This window comes from Coregonus lavaretus (genome assembly GCF_964263955.1).
Source record: "Coregonus lavaretus genome assembly, contig: HAP1_SCAFFOLD_57, whole genome shotgun sequence".
NCBI lineage: Eukaryota > Metazoa > Chordata > Actinopteri > Salmoniformes > Salmonidae > Coregonus > Coregonus lavaretus.
Genome location: NW_028160194.1, coordinates 2,650,603 through 2,671,536, shown reverse-complemented (window position 1 = coordinate 2,671,536; position 20,934 = coordinate 2,650,603). Strand labels below are relative to the sequence as shown.

The 20,934-nt window shown below is 42.9% G+C and overlaps 1 protein-coding gene across 1 annotated transcript in view; it reads right to left on the bottom strand.

Moving 5' to 3' along the window:
• Positions 1–18,776, bottom strand: part of LOC311122047 (uncharacterized protein) — a 28,064-nt gene extending 9,288 nt beyond the window's left edge. The window contains exons 1-2 of the mRNA XM_084196462.1: positions 18,701–18,776; positions 17,610–17,848 (exon numbers count right to left, since the gene is read on the bottom strand). Coding sequence (XP_084052588.1) covers positions 17,610–17,712 — 103 coding nt within the window. The 5' untranslated portion in view covers positions 17,713–17,848; positions 18,701–18,776. The remainder of the gene's footprint in view (positions 1–17,609; positions 17,849–18,700) is intronic.
• Positions 18,777–20,934: the final 2,158 nt, after the last annotated feature.

Genomic DNA, 20,934 nt, shown 5'->3' with positions numbered 1-20,934 from the left:
CAGCTTGTTACCTGTATAAAAGCCACCTTTTGCAATCAATCAGATTCCAAACTCTCCACCATGGCCAAGACCAAAGAGCTCTCCAAGGATGTCAGGGACAAGATTGTAGCGCTACACAAGGCTGGAATGGGCTACAAGACCATCGCCAAGCAGCTTGGTGAGAAGGTGACAACAGTTGGTGCAATTATTCGCAAATGGAAGAAACACAAAAGACCTGTCAATCTCCCTCGGCCTGGGGCTCCATGCAAGAACTCACCTCGTGGAGTTGCAATGATCATAAGAACGGTGAGGAATCAGCCCAGAACTACACGGGAGGATCTTGTCAATGATCTCAAGGCAGCTGGGACCATAGTCACCAAGAAAACAATTGGTAACACACTACGCCGTGAAGGACTGAAATCCTGCAGCGCCCGCAAGGTCCCCCTGCTCGAGAAAGCACATATACAGGCCCGTCTGAAGTTTGCCAATGAACATCTGAATGAACATCTGAATGATTCAAAGGAGAACTGGGTGAAAGTGTTGTGGTCAGATGAGACCAAAATCAAACTCTTTGGCATCAACTCAACTCGCCGTGTTTGGAGGAGGAGGAATGCTGCCTATATGGATGATTTTAAAGTACATATGTTGTAGAATTAAACACCTATATGCCTTAAAATGTTTATGGATTGAGAACCAGTTGAAGGGTTAATACAGAGCAGAGACATTTATGTGTTTTTCATAAACTCCCTGCAGCTGGTCTGGGTATGTCAATGACATGTGATGGCTGTGTGGAGATTGGAGTAACAATGGACCTAGTGTCATCATTTGTTTTGCTTATGACCCTATGACCTGACACATGGCCACATGCACATAATCTCAAGGGCCAGGGAGGGTGGTAAATGATAAATGCCTTAATGTATGTACGTGTATTATTTGTAAAGAAAGGGTCTGCTACCAATATAATGAGATTAGGGAAAGGGTCTGCTACCAATATAATGAGATTAGGGAAGAGGCTTCCTATGGAAAAGCGCCCATGACCTTTTGGAGTAAACCACATGTGACATCTGGACGTTGAAAGATAAGGGTAGAGTGGCACTAAAATAAGTTATCATTTGCCCTAAGGGGAGGGACTGTATATGCTATGTAACATGATTATGCATTTGTGTGTATAAAAAGGGAGCTCTAAGCCAAAGAGAGACAGTTGTTGCTCCATGGAGCAAGCTCGGCTTTGTTATGCAAATAATAAAGTCTAATTCTTAGATTCACAAGCTCCGATGTCTTGAGAGATATTTTTGAGATGACTATTTTTGAGTCAAATATTTCTACGACACCTATGACCCCAAGAACACCATCCCCACCGTCAAACACGGAGGTGAAAACATTATGCTTTGGGGGTGTTTTTCTGCTAAGGGGACAGGACAACTTCACCGCATCAAAGAGACGATGGACGGGGCCATGTACTGTCAAATCTTGGGTGAGAACCTCCTTCCCTCAGCCAGGGCATTGAAAATGGGTCGTGGATGGGTATTCCAGCATGATATTGACCCAAAACACACAGCCAAGGCAACAAAGGAGTAGCTCAAGAAGAAGCACATCAAGGTCCTGGAGTGGCCTAGCCAGTTTCCAGACCTTAATCCCATAGAAAATCTGTGGAGGGAGCTGAAGGTTCGAGTTGCCAAACGTCAGCCTCAAAACCTTAATGACTTGGAGAAGATCTGCAAAGAGGACTGGGACAAAATCCCTCCTGAGATGTCTGCAAACCTGGTGGCCAATTACAAGAAATGTCTGACCTCTGGGATTGCCAACAAGGGTTTTGCCACCAAGTACTAAGTCATGTTTTGCAGAGGGGTCAAATACTTATTTCCCTCATTAAAATGCAAATACATTTATAACATTTTTGACATTAGTTTTTCTGGATGTTTTTAAAAATGTTATTCTATCTCTCACTGTTCAAAAAACCTACCATTAAAATTATAGACTGATCATGTCTTTGTCAGTGGGCAAATGTAAAAAATCAGCAGGGAATCAAATACTTTTTTCCCTCACTGTACATACACACACACCACCAAGTCTCTTCCTAGAGCTGGCCGCCTGGACAAAGTGAGCAATCGGGGGTGAAGGACGTTAGTCAAGAAGGTGACCAAGAAGCCGATGGTCACTCTGACAGAGCTCCAGAGTAGAGATAGGAGAAACTTCCAAAAGGACAACCATCTCTGCAGCACTCCACCAATCAGGCCATTATGGTAGAGTGGCCAGACGGAAGCCACTCCTCAGTAATTTTATTTAACCAGGTAAGCCAGTTGAGAACAAGTTCTCATTTACAACTGCGACCTGGCCAAGATAAAGCAAAGCAGTGCGATAAAAACAACAACAGGGTTACATATGGAGTAAACAAAACATAAAGTCAAAAATACAACAGAAAATATATATACAGTGTGTGCAAATGTAGTAAGTTATGGAGATAAGGCAATAAATAGGCCATAGTGCAAAATAGTTACAACTTCGTATTAACACTGGAATGATAGATGTGCAAAATATGATGTGCAAATAGAGATACTGGGGTGCAAATTAGCAAAATAAATAACAATATGGGGATGAGGTAGTTGGGTGGGCTAATTTCAGAATGTCTGTGTACAGGTGCAGTGATCGGTAAGCTGCTCTGACAACTGACACTTAAAGTTAGTAAGGGAGATAAGAGTCTCCAGCTTCAGAGATTTTTGCAGGTCGTTCTAGTCATTGGCAGCAGAGAACTGGAAGGAATGGCGGCCAAAGGAGGTGTTGGGTTTGGGGATGACCAGTGAGATATACCTGCTGGAGCGCAGACTACGGGTGGGTGTTGCTATGGTGACCAGTGAGCTAAGATAAGATGGGGATTTGCCTAGCAGTGATTTATAGATGACCTGGAGCCAGTGGGTTTGGCGACGAATATGTAGTGAGGGCCAGCCAACAAGAGCGTACAGGTCACAATGTTGGGTAGTATATGGGGCTTTGGTGACAAAACGGATGGCACTGTGATAGACTACATCCAATTTGCTGAGTAGAGTGTTGGAGGCTGATTTGTAAATGACATCGCCAAAGTCAAGGATCGGTAGGATAGTCCGTTTTACGAGGGCATGTTTGGCAGCATGAGTGAAGGAGGCTTTGTTGCGAAATAGGAAGCCGATTCTAGATCTAACTTTTGAATGGAGATGCTTAATGTGAGTCTGGAAGGATAGTTTACAGTCTAACCATACACCTAGGTATTTGTAGTTGTCCACATACTCTAGGTCAGACCCGCCGAGAGTAGTGATTCTAGTCGGGTGGGCGGGTGCAGGCAGCGTTCGGTTGAAGAGCATGCATTTAGTATTACTCGTGTTTAAGAGCAGTTGGAGGCTACGGAAGGAGTGTTGTATGGCGTTGAAGCTCGTTTGGAGGTTTGTTAACATAGTGTCCAATGAAGGGCCAGATGTATACAAAATGGTGCCGTGCGCATAGAGGTGGATCCGAGCGTCACCAGCAGCAAGAAGGACATCATTGATATACACAGAGAATAGAGTCGGCCCGAGAATTGAACCCTGTGGCACCCCCATCCCACCTTGAGCGTGGCTGAGGTGCACCCATGTCCAGCTCGGAAACCGGATTGCATAGCGGAGAAGGTACGGTGGGATTCGAAATGGACGGTGATCTGTTTGTTAACTTGGCTTTCAAATACTTTCGAAGGGCAGGGCAGGATGGATATAGGTGTGTAACAGTTTGGATCTAGAGTGTCACCCCTTTGAAGAGGGGGATGACCGCGGCAGCTTTCCAATCTCCTGGGATCTCAGACGTTACGAAAGAGAGGTTGAACAGGCTAGTAATAGGGGTTGTGACAATTTCGGCGGCTAATTTTAGAAAGAAAAGGTCCAGATTGTCTGGCCCTGCTGATTTGTAGGGGTCCAGATTTTTTTTTTATAGGGGGGGGCATGGGCACGTTGCAGCGGAGGGTGCAGAGCTGGGGTCCGGGGTAGTGGTAGCCAGGTGGAAAGCATGGCCAGCCGTAGCAAAATGCTTGTTGAAATTCTCGATCATTGTAGATTTATCTGTGGTGACAGTGTTTCCTACCCTCAGTGCAGTGGGCAGTTGGGAGGAGGTGCGCTTATTTTCCATGGACTACAGTGTCCCAAAACTTTTTGGAGTTAGTGCTACAGGATGCACATTTCTGTTTGAAAAAGCTAGCCTTTGCTTTCCTAACTGATTGTGTATATTGGTTCCTGACTTCCCTAAAAAGTTGCATATCGCGGGGGCTGTTCGATGCTAATGCAGTACGCCACAGGATGTTTTTGTGCTGGTCAAGGGCAGTCAAGTCTGAGGATAATTTTTTGAATGGGGCATGCTTATTTAAGATTGAGAGGAAAGCACTTTTAAAGAACAACCAGGCATCCTCTACTGACGGAATGAGGTCAATATCCATCCAGGATACCCGGGCCAGGTCAATTAGAAAGGCCTGCTCGCTGAAGTGTTTTAGGGAGTGTTTGACAGTGATGAGGAGTGGTCGTTTGACCGCGGACCCATTACGGACGCAGGCAATAAGGCAGTAATCGCTGAGATCCTGGTTGAAGACAGCGGAGGTCTATTTAGAGGATATATTTGTCAGGATGATATCAATGAGGGTGCCCATGTTTACAGATTTGGGGTTGTACCTGGTAGGTTCGTTGATAATTTGTGTGAGATTAAGGGCATCTAGTTTAGATTGTAGGTTGGCCGGGGTGTTAAGCATATCCCAGTTCGGTCACCAAGCAGTACGAACTCTGAGGATAGATGGGGGGCGATCAGTTCCCATATGGTGTCCAGGGCACAGCTCTGGGCTGAGGGGGGTCTGTAGCAAGCGGCAACAGTGAGAGACTTATTTCTGGAAAGGTTGATTTTTAGAAGTAGAAGCTCAAACTGTTTGGGCACAGACCTGGATAGTACGATAGAGCTCTGCAGGCTCTCTCTACAGTAGATTGCAACCCCACTCCCTTTGGCAGTTCTATCGAGACGGAAAATGTTGTAGTTGGAGATGGACATTTCTGGTGGCCTTCCTAAGCCAGGATTCAGACACTGCTAGAACATCAGGGTTGGCGGAGTGTGCTAACGCAGTGAATAACTCAAACTTAGGGAGGAGGCTTTGGATGTTAACGTGCAAGAAGCCAAGGCTTTTACGGTTACAGAAGTCAACAAATGATAACGCCTGGGGAGTATGAGTGATACTGGGGGCTACAGGGCCTGGGTTAACCTCTACATCACAAGAGGAACAGAGGAGGAGTAGAATAAGAATACGGCTAAAGGCTTTAAGTACTGGTCTTCTAGTGTGTTGAGTACAGAGAAAAAAAAAGGGGCAGATTTCCATGTGTTGTAGAAAAGATTCAGGGCATTATGTACAGACAAGGATATGGAAGGATATGAGTACAGTGGAGGTAAACCTAAGCATTGGGTAACGATGAAAGAGATAGCATCACTGGAGGCACCGATTGAGTCGGTCTCCGTGTGTATGGGGGGTGGGACAAAGGAGCTATCTAAGGTAGGTTGAGCTGGGCTGGGGGATCTACAGTGAAATAGTACAATAAGAAATAACCGAAACAGCAATAAGCAAGGCATATTGACATGGGAGAGAGGCATAAAGCAATCACAGGTGTTATTCGAGAGAGCTAAGACAACAGCTAGTAATGGCAACAAGGTTTGGGCTGAGGCTAAACATAAACAGGATGCGGTACCGTAGAAAGGAACAGTCCAGCAGACATCAGCTGTATAGCTGAGTTATCATAAGGTCCGGTGAACAGCAATAGGAGAGTTCGGAGGTAGTTCGGAGGCTGCTATAGCACTGGCGAGCAAGAGGCCATGGCTAGCGTGTACTAGCGGGCCAGGGCTAGCAGATGGGTCTTCGTGGTCGACGTCGTAATGGGAAGCCTGCTGTAACCACATCAGACGATTTCAGCAGAGCTGATTTCGTCGGCAGACCAGTCGTGTTGGATCGGCGGGGCTCCGTGTAAACACTAGGAGATCCCGTCCGGTTGACAGAGAGGTAGATAGCCGGGTGATGGGCTTTAGGCTAGCTCAAGGCTGATTACCCACAACAACGTCCATTTGGTTGCAGCTAGCTGCGATGATCTGGTGTTAAAAGTCCAGTGATTCAGGCAGAAAAACCGATGTTCTGGGTCGATAACACGCTGTGCAGACAGTGCAGACTGGCTGATAATAGTCCAGGCTAGAGGTAGTGCAGGCCACAGACAATGGTGAAAAACTGCTGATGGTGGCTAATAGCAAGTAGCTAGTTAGCTGGCTACTCCCGTCCGGTAGACAGAGAGGTAGATAGCCGGGATATGGGCCTGGCTCGAGGCTAGCTCACGGCTAACTGGTGCTTGCTTCTGGGGCAGTGGTGATCAGCCAAACAGCAACATCCAATCGGTTGCGGCTAGCTAGTTGTGATCCGGTGTTAAATGTCCAGTGAATCAGTTATTCCGGAAGTAGAATCCGATGTTCTGGGTGAAAACCGCTAACAATGGCTAATAGCAAGTAGCTAGTTAGCTGGCTAGCTAGTTTCAACTGGAGATTCCAGATAAGGGTAAGTCAATAATAGAATCCGTTCCACATTGAGTGAGGCGGGTTGCAGGAAAGTATATGTTGTAGAAGGATGAAAAGTGTGATAGGAAAATATGTACGAAAAATACAAAAAACTGGCTATTTACACAGACACACAACAAAGAATGCGACCGCACTGCTACGCCATCTTGGAATAGGAAAGGGCACATGACAGCCCACTTGGAGTTTGCCAAAAGGCACCTGCCACCTCAAGACTCTCAGACCATGAGAAGGAAGATTCTCTGGTCTGATGAAACCAATATTGAACTCTTTGGCCTGAATCACAAGCATCACATCTGGAGGAAACCTGGCACCATCCCTACAGTGAAGCGTGGTGGTGTCAGCATCATGCTGTGGGGATGTTTTTCAGCGGCAGGGACTAGGACACTAGTCAAGATCGAGGGAAAGATGAACGGAGCAAAGTACAGAGAGATCCTTGATGAAACCTGCTCCAGAATGCTCAGGACCTCAGACTGGGGCGAAGGTTCACCTTTCAACAGGACAACTACCCTAAGCACACAGCCAAGACAACGCAGGAGTGGCTTTGGGACAAGTCTCTGAACGTCCTTGAGTGACCCAGCCAGAGCCCGTACTTCAACCCAATCTAACATCTCCGGAGAGACCAGAAAATAGCTGTGCAGCGACGCTCTCCATCCAATCTGACAGAGCTTGAGAGGATCTGCAGAGAAGAATGGGAGAAACTCTCCAAATACAGGTGTGCCAAGCTTGTAGCGTCATACCAAAGAAGACTCGAGGCTGTAATCGCTGACAAAGGTGCTTAAACAAAGTACTGCGTAAAGGGTCTGAATACTTATGTAAATGTGATATTTCCGTATGTTTTATTATATTTGTTAAAAAAATGTTAGCAACAATTGATAAAAACACGTTTTTGCTTTGTCATTATGGGGTATTGTGTGTAGATTAATGAGGGAAACAAACAACTTAATCTATTTTAGAATAAGGCTGTAACATACCTAAATGTGGAAAAAGTCAAGGGGTCTGAATAATTTCCCAATGCACTGTATATACAGTGGGGAGAACAAGTATTTGATACACTGCCGATTTTGCAGGTTTTCCTACTTACAAAGCATGTAGAGGTCTGTAATTTTTATCATAGGTACACTTCAACTGTGAGAGACGGAATCTAAAACAAAAATCCAGAAAATCACATTGTTAGATTTTTAAGTAATTAATTTGCATTTTATTGCATGACATAAGTAAAGGATCACCAGCAACCAGTAAGAATTCCGGCTCTCACAGACCTGTTAGTTTTTCTTTAAGAAGCCCTCCTGTTCTCCACTCATTACCTGTATAAAAGACACCTGTCCACACACTCAAACAGACTCCAACCTCTCCACAATGGCCAAGACCAGAGAGCTATGTAAGGACATCAGGGATACAATTGTAGACCTGCACAAGGCTGGGATGGGCTACAGGACAATAGGCAAGCAGCTTGGTGAGAAGGCAACAACTGTTGGCGCAATTATTAGAAAATGGAAGAAGTTCAAGATGACGGTCAATCATCCTCGGTCTGGGGCTCCATGCAAGATCTCACCTCGTGGGGCATCAATGATCATGAGGAAGGTGAGGGATCAGCCCAGAACTACATGGCAGGACCTGGTCAATGACCTGAAGAGAGCTGGGACCACAGTCTCAAAGAAAACATTTACATTTACATTTACATTTTAGTCATTTTAGCAGACGCTCTTATCCAGAGCGACTTACAGTTAGTGAATATTTTTTTTTTTTTTTATACTGGCCCCCCGTGGGAATCGAACCCGCAACCCTGCCGTTGCAAACGCCATGCTCTATCAACTGAGCTACATCCCTGCCGGCCATTCCCTCCCCTACCCTGGACGACGCTGGGCCAATTGTGCGCCGCCCATGAGTCTCCTGGTCGCGGCCGGCTGCGACAGAGCCTGGATTCGAACCAGGATCTCTAGTGACACAGTTAGCACTGCGATGCAGTGCCTTAGACCACTGCGCCACTCAGGAGTAAAAAAAAAAAAAAACATTAGTAACACACTACGCCGTCATGGATTAAAATCCTGCAGCGCACTCAAGGTCCCCCTGCTCAAGCCAGCGCATGTCCAGGCCCGTCTGAAGTTTGCCAATGACTATCTGGATGATCCAGAGGAGGAAGACAAAAATAGAGCTTTTTGGTCTAAACTCCACTCGTCGTGTTTGGAGGGAGAAGAAGGATGAGTACAACCCCAAGAACACCATCCCAACCGTGAAGCATGGAAGTGAAAACATCATTCTTTGAGGATGATTTTCTGCAAAGGGGGACAGGACAACTGCACCGTATTGAGGGGAGGATGGATGGGGCCATGTATCGCGAGATCTTGACCAACAACCTCCTTCCCTCAGTAAGAGCATTGAAGATGGGTCGTGGCTGGGTCTTCCAGCATGACAACGACCCGAAACACACAGCCAGGGCAACTAAGGAGTGGCTCCGTAAGAAGCATCTCAAGGTCCTGGAATGGCCTTGCCAGTCTCCAGACCTGAACCCAATAGAAAATCTTTGGAGGGAGCTGAAAGTCTGTATTGCCCAGCGACAGCCCCGAAACCTGAAGGATCTGGAGAAGGTCTGTATGGAGGAGTGGGCCAAAATCCCTGCTGCAGTGTGTGCAAACCTGGTCAAGACCTACAGGAAACGTATGATCTCTGTATTTGCAAACAGGTTTCTGTACCAAATATTAAGTTCTGCTTTTCTGATGTATCAAATACTTATGTCATCCAATAAAATGCAAATTAATTACTTAAAAATCATACAACGTGATTTTCTGGATTTTTGTTTTAGATTCCGTCTCTCACAGTTGAAGTGTACCTATGATAAAAATGACAGACCTCTACATGCTTTGTCAGTAGGAAAACCTGCAAAATCTGCAGTGTATCAAATACTTGTTCTCCCCACTGTATGTGCTGCCCTGCCCTGCCCTGATCAAATTAAATAATAGACAGTGCGTTTCCCTCAAAATATAGGCAGTACATTCAGCCTTTGTTTTTAGTTGGTTCATTACTTCTGCACTGACTGTGGGGCGAGTTTCTCTCGACTTGGCCACTTTTAAAACACATGAGCGTATACACACAGGAGAGAAGCCTTACTACTGCTCTGGCGTCCATGTCAGCCAGTGATTGTCAAAGAAATAACTACCGGTCTCATGGTAATTGACCGGTAATTAACCTAAACATGTTCAGCATCTCCTGGCTTCCATGCATAGCCTACAAGACACTGATGTGGACCTTTTGAAACATCTACATTTATTAAAGTATAATAAATCAATTTAATATAGCCTACACCATCACAATAAATCCATTATTTATTTTATACATGTCTAAAGAAACATATAAAGAAAATGTAGTCTATTTCAGAAGAACAGAATAGCATATTCTGATTTGTCCTTATGTTAGGCCCTGATCTGGCTATATAGTAAGAAGACAATTGAACATAGCTTAAATAAAAAAAATATTCCCCAAAATATTTGAGGAAATGCGCACTATTCTGTGTTCAGCGTTAAGAAACAGCTCCTCCTATATGCATAATTTAGAGTTATTTGTTTAACTTTAGTTGGGATATAAACATTAGGCTATATGTTTAGATTTTTTATACATTCTAAGGCTGCATGATGCGACTCTAAAGGCACGAGCTCTGCTCTGTTTCTTTCGCAGGCTGCACACACTTCATCAGTCTCTCGTTCACAATTTGACGAGCCCCCTTGATAATATTCTCAACCATCAGACTATTCTCAATTTAATCTGGTCTTTACATACAGCCCACTAATATATGTGTGGAATTATTTTTGATTTAGAACGGCCCACCAAAACAAGCATGTCATCCGTAGCATGCAGTCGAATAGTGAATGGAGGTTACGTGCGTAAATTGAATTAAATTGCCAAAATTATATAGCCTAATTAGCCTACTCCTGTCTATAAATAAATAAATATAAACATTCAAAATAGGCTACTAAACCATGATTTGGCCACAGGGTCATTAGCTTCTTGAAAAATAAATAAGTTGTGGATTGTCTACAGTCAGAAGGAAAGGCAGCGTGTGCAATTTGGGCAGATTATTGTTGAGTTGAGCCTGTCTGCGACAAGTAGAGGCCAAGCCAGGTATATCACTATTTCAAAATACAATCGCGGGAAAACATACACTACATGACCAAAAGTATGTGGACATCTCTGGTGCATCCTTTTTCCATTGATCACCCTTGATGTTTCTACAATTTGATTGGAGTCCACCTGTGATAAATTCAATTGATTGGAAATTATTTGGAAAGACACATACCTGTCTATATAAGGTCCCACAGTTGACAGTGCATGTCAGAGCAAAAACCAAGCCATGAGGTCGAAGGTATTTTCCATAGAGCTCAGAAAATCCAGAAAATCACATTGTATGATTTTTAAGTAATTAATTTGCATTTTATTGCATGACATAAGTATTTGATACATCAGAAAAGCAGAACTTAATATTTGGTACAGAAACCTTTTTTTGCAATTACAGAGATCATATGTTTCCTGTAGGTCTTGACCAGGTTTGCACACACTGCAGCAGCGATTTTGGCCTTTTGCTTTTAAGTTTGTTGAAACCTGTCCAGCTTGCTGATAAAAAATAATTATTAATTTAAGTTTTACTTTGAGTCCCTTCGTGGAAATTTTCACGACAAAAACCAACCACCCCATTCCACTATTTAACACCATCTAGTCCTACGCCAGACCACTACCACTCAACACCCCCTGCAGCTGTTCTGCAGTAAATCCTCTCAATCCCAAGTACTTCTCTGCCGCTGCCACCACAGCCTCTATTTTCTGGGACTTTTGATCAATTTCTGCAGTACAATTGACAACCATTGCTATAAATGCTAAAAAGCCCACCTTACCGAAGCACATATTCTTCCCAGCACTCTCTCTTGGTCTCTGCCTACTCACAGGAATCCTCTCAAGATCCCTCACCCTGTACCCATCTTCCTCTACCACTCTCTTCACTGCTTCGGCATACAACACTTTCTGTACTACTGTAACCCTGGCAACCTCAATCTGCCTTTCTCTCACCTGACACCTCAGATCTCCAGCCCGTTAGCACCCCCACAACTAACACACAGAACTTTCTCCACCGATACCACACATTTCTTCATCTCATGCCCTCCTGCACACTTGTCACATCTAGGCATCTCACGCCTACACACTGCTGCAACAGGCCCATAAACTTCACCCCTAAAACACTGTAGTATTTACGGAACAAAATCGCTCACGGGATAACTGACACTTCCTACCTTGGTCTTATCTGGCAGAGACTATGCATCAAAATCCAGCATGACAAATAATGTATTCTCTGTTTCCCCACGCTCTACACCAGATCTACGTCTCATCAAATGGAGGGTGTCACAGACATCTGGAATCTTCCATTTCAACTGCACATCCTCAACACTTAAACCTAACCCCGTTATCACTCCTTTCAATGCCACCCTGTTCCAGAGAGCAATTCAAGTCACAATTCCTGTCTCTAATCACATAATCCGCAGCACCCGCTCCCTCTGAGCAGAGGAGAAACAATAAATCATCACGAGTCCACTCAGAGTTACCTTCACCAACTCAACAGTCCCCAACCTCTTCTCCACCTAACCTGACACCACATATGGATCTATTCTCTCTACAAATATCACTCCCACTGGGCCAGATTCATCCTTATCATCCTTGGAACGAGGCCTGAACTCGGAGTTCCTCACCGCAGGTAATTCATCCTCACTCTCACCAGGTTCCATCTCTGAGCTACTGGAGGACGTATCCCTCTTTATACACTAGACTATAACCTCCCTCACCACACTGCTTCCCTCTACACTCAGCTCCTTCTCAGCGGTCATCACTGCACCTGCCACCACAGTTAATTCATCCTCACTCTCGTCACGTTCACTTTCCTCCTGTAGCTCTTCTAAAAGTTCTGTGTGATCTTCCATTCCATATTCACTCAAAACATATTCCACTTTTCTCCTTTGTCCTCCATCTTCTCCTTCATCAGATCTTCCAGAAGGTTTGTGCATCCCCCACTGCAATCCCCCATTCCACTTTTTTCTTGTCTGCCATCTTACCACGTGTCTCACCTCATCCACACCCCACTAGCTTCGGGTAGCTACACACCAATGGAGTACCACAGTATAAATGATAATACCCATAAAACCTAGCAGTCAATCAGGGAAATGGTTCCAATCATTTTTACACCATTCATTTCTCTCATAGGGGATTTTAGAAACACTTAAAAGAAGGGCTGTGTTTCATGTAGGCTTATCCTGGCGTGGCGTTTTGATAACCGTGTGAATCTCTCTAGGACAAGGTGACTTTTATCAATATATTGGCCTGTATTTACCCCTACAAAAATGAAATGGTAATTAGCTGCTAATGTAGCTATCATAAAGAACTACAAATGCCATGATGATCTGGACAAAATTGCCGAATCGAGTCAAAGGTAAGGATCTCTGGGTTAACTATCTAATGTTAGCTAAATTTTGTAATGAATAAATAGGATACATTTATTTAAATGGTCAATTCTGTGAACTGTCTTGTGCAAGTTTTAAATTGACACAATACCTGTTAGCAAAGGTGTCAGCTAGAGATGACGTGCAGGAGATTGCAGCAGTGATTTGTTGTTTTGCATGATGTCTACTTTGATGATAACTAGTGTTTTATAATCTGAGAGGAAATAGAGCCGAATATATTGCTAAAAGTCACGCCAGGGTAAGCCTACACAAAACAGCCCTTATTTTAAGTGTTTCTAAAATGAATAAAAATGAAAAATGATTGGAAGCATTTCCCTGTTTGACCGCTACGTTTTATGACACAATTTTTGCTAAAATAACAAAAAAATTGTATTCAGACTTTACTCAGTACTTTGTTGAAGCACCTTTGGCAGTGATTACAGCCTCAAGTCTTCTTGGGTATGACGCTTGGCATACCTGTATTTGAGGAGTTTCTCTGCAGATCCTCTGAAGCTTGTCAGGTTAGATGGGGAGTGTCGCCACACAGCTATTTTCAGGTCTCTCTGTACTTTGCTCTGTTCATCTTTCCCTTTATCCTGACTAGTCTCCCAGTCCCTGCCACTGAAAAACACCACCACAGCATGATGCTGCCCCCACCATGCTTCCTCCAGAAGTGACGCTTGGCATTCAGGCCAAAGAGTTCAATCTTGGTTTCATAAGACCAGAGAATCTTGTTTCTCATGGTCTGAGAGTCCTTTAGGTGTCTTTTGGCAAAATCCCAGCGAGCAGTCATGTGCCTTTTCATGAGGAGTGGCTTCCGTCGAGCCACTCTACCATAAAGGCCTGATTGGTGGAGTGCTGCAGAGATGGTTGTCCTTCTGGAAGGTTCTCCCATCTCCAGAGGAACTCAGTGACCACCGGCTTCTTGGTGACCTCCCTGACCAAGGCCCTTCTCTCCCGCTATAGCTTAGTTTGTCCGGGCAGCCAGCTCTTGAAAAAGTATTGGTGGTTCCACACTTCTTCCATTTAAGAATGATGGAGGCCTTTCGATCATATCCTTGGACTAAAATGATTGACACTCAGGTGCAAACATCATGTGCAAAGGGCCTTTGGGTAACGTAGCACATATTCAACTCTCTCTTTTTCTCACATAGGCTGTTCATTTCTGATCTTTTATACTTTTTTTGGTTTATAAATGTATCATGGTATACTACATTACCGCTATACGTATGGGTCATATTGTTACTTGGTAGCTACTAGCAGCAGACCCTGTGTTGTGGATCACCTACCACTATTTTGGACGGTCCATACTGTAACGTTAACGTTAGTCTCAGGCTTCACTAACTAGCGTTACTGTTTCAGGTGGAGCTATTCTTTGCTACTTCTCAAACAAATACTACGTGATATTTCACATATTATCTTGCTAGATAGGCCTTTTGTTGTGATATTTCACATAACATCTTGCAAGATATGTATTTTGTTTGTGAGAAGTAATGGCAGAGAGAAGGTAGGAGATACTTTGTTTTGTTTAGCGTCGCTTAGGTTAGACTGCTCCCTTTAATGGATCAGTCGTCCACCAGGCGTTGATGGTCTTGGTTAGGGAGACAGTGGAATGGGGTTCAGTGTTTTACTGTTAGGAAATATCTATGTATGTTTCAACAGATCTTTACATATTTTCCTCACTACAAAATATTCCTGCGGTCCTTGTGGTTACTAAACTGATTTTAGATATGCCTTTATGCTATAGCTTATTCCATGTTTACATCTTTGATTAAATGACTTCAAATGCAAAACTTAAATATACTTTGTGGAATGTCTGTGGAGTTTGTAAACTATCCAAGCTTAAAACAGGTTATTACTAGGCTTAAACAACTTCATTCATCTATTGTGTTCCTACAAGAAACTCACAAAGGATGAGCTACTTAAAGTATGCAGAAGATGACAAGGGCAAGTAGTAGCATCCTGTTTCTCCTCTCATTCTCATGGTGTTATGGTTTTAATTCACTAATCTGTTCCGTTTCAAGAGGATACTATTACAACTGATACAGCTGGTAGATACATTTTGATACAGGGAACTCTTTTGAATTAGCATATTAATCTGGTTAATGTTTATGGTCCTAATGATGATAATCCCAAATTCTATGAGAATGTATTTCTATTGATAGCCTCCATTCCTGGTAAGGTCCTAATGGCAGGGGACTTTAATTGCACTATTGATCTTCATCTAGATAGCTCCTCTGGTTTAGACACTTCCCACTCGCAGAGTAGAAAGAAATTACAGCATTTCATTAAGGACTTAAATCTATGTGAACCTTGGAGGACTCAGAACCCGAGTAAAAGGGAGAATTCATGTTACTCGTCAACATTTAAATCATATTCTCATGTAGACTACTTTTTAGTTTCTTGCTCATTGCTTCCCAATGTAGCAGGAAATGGATATGATACTATTGTTTTGAATGACCATTCCCTTGTGTGATTATTCTATAGGGATACAAAACTAGTAAAATGATCCTCTAGATGGCGTTTGCATCCCAGATGGTTACAGGACCCAGACTTCTTACATTACGTTGGAGTGCATATAGATGTTTATTTGACATTGAACACTGTCCAAACATCAGCGAGTACCAGATGGGAGGCTTTCAAAGCACATATTTCAGGGCAAGTTATACATTTTACCAGTTTCAAATCTAATAAATCAGAAAATGAGAGACGGATAGCAAAATTAGAGAATTGGAGAGGGAAGCTTTTTTGGATAACTCAGTAGAAGTAAACAAGGAATGATTTGGTCTTAAAGCTCAGTATGAAGAACTTCCCACCTCAAAGGCTTTAAACAGCTTAACTAGGCTGAAACAGTCCTATCTATGATCAAGGTGAAAAACCTGGTAAATTGCGGGCCTGGCACATTAAGAAGTAAAATTCAGCCTTTAATGCAATTCATAATTTACAAGGCCAATTATCAATGGATCCTGTAGAAATAAACAAAACATTTGCTTCCTACTACAACACACTTTACAACTCTGAATCTCCTGAGAACTGAACTAGTCAGGTCTTGATTTTCCATCTACTTCAGAAGACACTAAATTGGATCTGGAAAAGGAATTGGATGGTGTTGAAATATCTGATGCTATTTTCAATATGAAGGGAGGTAAAGCGGAAGGTCCAGATGGGCTCCATATAGATATTTAAGGACAAACTTCTAGGTCCACTTTTGGAAAGTATTCAGACCCCTTGACTTTTTCCACAATTTGATTCGTTACAGCCTTATTCTGAAATGGATTAAATAAAAAAAATCCTCATCAATCTACACACAATACCTCATAATGACAAAGTGAAAACAGGTTCTTAGACATTTTTGCAAATGTATTAAAAATAAAAACAGCAGAAATACCTTGTTTACATAAGTATTAAAACCCTTTGCTATGAAACTCGAAATTGAGCTCAGGTGGATCCTGTTTCCATTGATCATCCTTGAGATGTTTCTAAAACTTAATTGGAGTCCAACTGTGGTAAATTCAATTGATTGGAGATGATTTGGAAAGTCACACAACTGTCTATATAGGTGACCAAGAACATGATGGTCACTCTGACAGAGCTCCAGAGTTCCTCTTTGGAAATGTGAGAACCTTCCAGAAGGACAACCATCTCTTCAGCACTCCACCAATCAGGCCTTTATGGTAGAGTGGCCAGACGGAAGCCACTCCTCAGCAAAAGGCACATGACAGCCCGCTTGGAGTTTGCCAAAGGCACCTAAAGGACTCGGACCATGAGAAACAAGATTCTTTGGTGTGATGAAGCCGAGATTGAACTCTTTGGCCTGAATGCCAAGCGTCACGTCTGGAGGAAACCTGGCACCATCCTTATGGTGAAGCATGGTGGTGGAAGCATCATGCTGCGGTGATGTTGTTAAGTGGCAGGGACTGGGAGCCTAGTCAGGATCGAGGGAAAGATGATTGGAGCAAAGTACAGAGAGATCCTTGATGAAAACCTCCTCCAGTGCGCTCAGGATCTCAAGACCGGGGCGAAGGTTCACCTTCCAACAGGACAATGACCCTAAGCACACAGCCAAGACAACGCAGGAGTGGCTTCGGGACAAGTCTCTGAATGTCCTTGAGTGGCCCAGCCAGAGCCGGGACTTAAACCCAATCGAACATCTCTGGAGACCTGAAAATAGCTGTGCAGCAACGCACCCCATCCAACCTGACAGAGCTTGAGGATCTGCAGAGAGGAATGGGAGAAACTCCCCAAATACAGGTGTGCCAAGCTTGTAGCGTCATACACATTAAGACTTTGGCTGCAATCACTGCCAAAGGTGCTTAAACAAAGTACTGAGTAAAGGGTCTGAATACTTATGTAAATGTGATTGTTCAGTTGTTGTTGTTTTTGCTTTATCATTATGGGGTATTGTGTGTAGATTGATGAGGGAAAAAAACATTTTATTCAATTTTACAATAAGGTTGTAACGTAACAAAATGTCGAAAAAGTCAAGGGGTCTGAATACTTTTCGAATGCACTGTATATAGACAGGTGTGTGCCTTTCCAAATCATGTCCAACAAACTTAGATAGATAGAACCTGCTCTTACCCTGAGAAACAGATTTCCCAATCTTCTCCTCCTCTTCTTTATCTTTATTGTTGACATTCAGCTCCAGTGTTTGACTGCAGTCTTCCAGCTTCACTGATGCCATCTCTGGATCCTGCAGTGCAAACTGGGCTCCACTGTCACAATCAGGACCCAGTGACTGTAGGTTTGGACTCAGTGTGGAAGGAGAGAGGCAGGCTGGGTTTTGTCCTCACTGTTGATGTTACCGGCCTCAGACTTACCTGAATCGGCCTGTAGTAATAAAGAGAAACAGATACAAAAAGTTATTGTCTTGACAGTTCTGGCACTTTCTTTATACTCTAAAAATATTTTCAAATTTTTCTTGTTCAATTATCTAATTCAGTGCTTGAATTGGACTGAAATAGGTGCTAATACACATTTTGGGCGCTGTACTGTTTATATTAAGGTGCAGGAGCTCCACAATACTTTTGAGCTAATACCTAACCTATAGTAGATCAATGCATACATGACTGAAAATCCATTTAGTACAAGGTTACAGTTTGTTTTAGACAGCACTGTGTGCTAATTTCCTTAAAACTTGTCTTCACTGTATTACTTCAATCAAAAACCAATTGTATTTCCTGTTCACACCATAGCAACATTTATTGATAAAGACAGAAACAACAGAATGTGTCTGAATATTAGTACACATGTAGAAAACTGATAATCATTACATTCTACTTCAAAACAGTAGTGCGACCGTGAAATTGTCTCTATCTGATGCACCCGCACTGTCCTCACTGAAGTCCGTTGACGCTGACCGAGAGTAGCCGCCATTTTACCAGCTTGGGAATTTTACACAAAACCAATAATATGCTAAACGAACACAGAAATCTCAAATGAATTGATTCTTTATGAAATTACCTTGAGAAAATGATGTCCACCCACTCAGACAAACCCAAAGTCTCTAGCTAAGTGACTTGTAAAATAGTTATCACGTTCTTCACTTGGTTTGACACAAAAATAACACATCAAACCTTTACCAAACGTGATAATACCTTAACGAATGTGTTACCTAGCATGGTATGACATGTTCTTTCGACATTAGAAAGTTTAAACGTGCTATTACATACCTCTAGTAATAAATAGAAACGGACACAAAGGTTATCTTCTTGACTGCACAGTTCTGGCGCTTTCTTTATTGTGAAGAATGGTGCCCGCCTGCCCGGAACTTCCTGTTCCCCCACTACTAACGGTCCGTGCATTCCGAGATCAGATTACAACATTTCATTAAATTACTAAAAAAGTGTAAACTGTAGCAATTTATTTCCCTTTATAGTTTATTATGCTAAGCATGACCTTCATCCAAATAATTTCTCTAGGGTTGGAACCGGTTCAGGGAACAGAACTGAAAAATAACGTTAAAAAGAACCGGAAACTAAAGTGTTCTATACTTTTCAGGAACAGCAGTTATTTTAAAAGCATGTAATCCAGGTAATAACCTTATTTTCCTTTCCGGGTATTTTTCTCCAGTCCCACAAAAATCGCAACAAAGCTCACTCTAGAAACGTATTCCAGTTTCTGCCTGCCAGCTGAAATGGAAACCTTTGCCAGTGGGTGTGCGTGTGGAAACTACCTGCTCCTCCCCTCTGAAGCATAGGTTACTGTATCCTACTGACAACGTTACAAGCATGATTCAGAAATTAGGGAGATATGTTTAATTTGAGAAAAATGGATGAACTTTTTCAATGCTAGTTAAGGATACTATAGTCACCACGTTTCACATTGGATTTATTAACGACATAAAGGTACGACCTGTTTTTAATTCTAGTGCTACACTGCACTGCACAAACAAGGTAGTTAGCTAGCTAGCTAACATCTGCTCTGTTCCAACGTTAAACCAACTCTGAAGTTCAAAGACATTCAAAGTTCCTCCATAGAAGCCGCTCCTCCGTAGGTATAATTCTGTGGGCCTAATTCAGATAATGCAGGTCATAACACGATGCCCAGCTCTTCAATGCAAGCATCCTCTATCCTCTAACGAGCTCTCCTCACCCGCAAAATGTCGCGCCCTACACTGTGATTGGCAGCACAGTTTGCTCTTAATGATTTTCCTATACAGATACTCTGTGGTTGTCACGAGAATTTTGTTATCTCAATGGTTGAAGTCAAACACTTCTTAAATCTTTGAATAATTCCCAGAGGTATAAATCTCTAGTTTAAATAAATTCAACAGACCCCTTACTGCAATGGTCATTCTTTATTCATGAGAGCTCTGAAAATCATACAATGCACAACGTTTTTTATACCAACCTAGTTGTTTCTTCCTGTATCTATTTCACACTCCAGCTGTGTTCATGTGGTTGCTTTTCTGGTTCCTCCAGTATCAGGTCACACATACACAGACTTCCTTTACTGGTTTCACAAGACACAAATACTCTGTAGCTGGGCAAATATGCATCTTATACAAGCACATATGATTAACTCTCTAAGCTCTCTCACTGTCCTCACCCTAGGTGGGGACATGTTTTTCAGTGTCTAGTTTCACATCCTGTTTTCTGTTGTTGGTTTCACAGTTGCATTCTGCTTGCATAGATATAACAATAAGCCAAAGCCCTTGTTTTACTTCTAACTAAGCTAAACACATTATCAGATTGTAGTTTTATGATTCTAACACATTTCACAAAGAATCGGAGTGTAATAATTAGTCATTACCAAATTATTCTATCAGTGGTGTACTAGTGTATTTATTCTCCCACTTGGATGTCACTTCCACAAGCTTTAAATTGAGGGCCAGGTTGTCAGGATGGGTAATGTTATTCTTCATCTGGGACTTGTATTTATTATGGATCCCCTTTAGCTGCTGCCTTGGCAGCAGCTACACTTCCTGGGATCCAGCAAAATTAAGGCAGTTCATAAAAAACATTTTAAATTCACAGATTTCACAACACACTGTGTGCCCTCAGGCCCCTACTCCACCACTACCACATATCTACAGTACAAAAATCCATGTGTACGTGTGTGTATAGTGCGTATGTTATCGTGTGTGTGTGTATGCATGTGTCTGCGCCTATGTTTGTGTTGCTTCACAGTCCCCGCTGTTCGATAAGGTGTTTTTTTAAATCTGTTTTTTAAATCTAATTGTACTACTTGCATCAGTTACTTGATGTGGAATAGAGTTCCATGTAGTCATGGCTCTGTGTAGTACTGTGCACCTCTCATAGTCTGTTCTGGACTTGGGGACTGTGAAGAGACCTCTGGTGGCATGTCTTGTAAGGTATGCATGGGTGACCGAGCTGTGCGCCAGTAGCTCAAACAGACAGCTCGGTGCACCCAACATGTCAACACCTCCACTTTGAGCCATGAG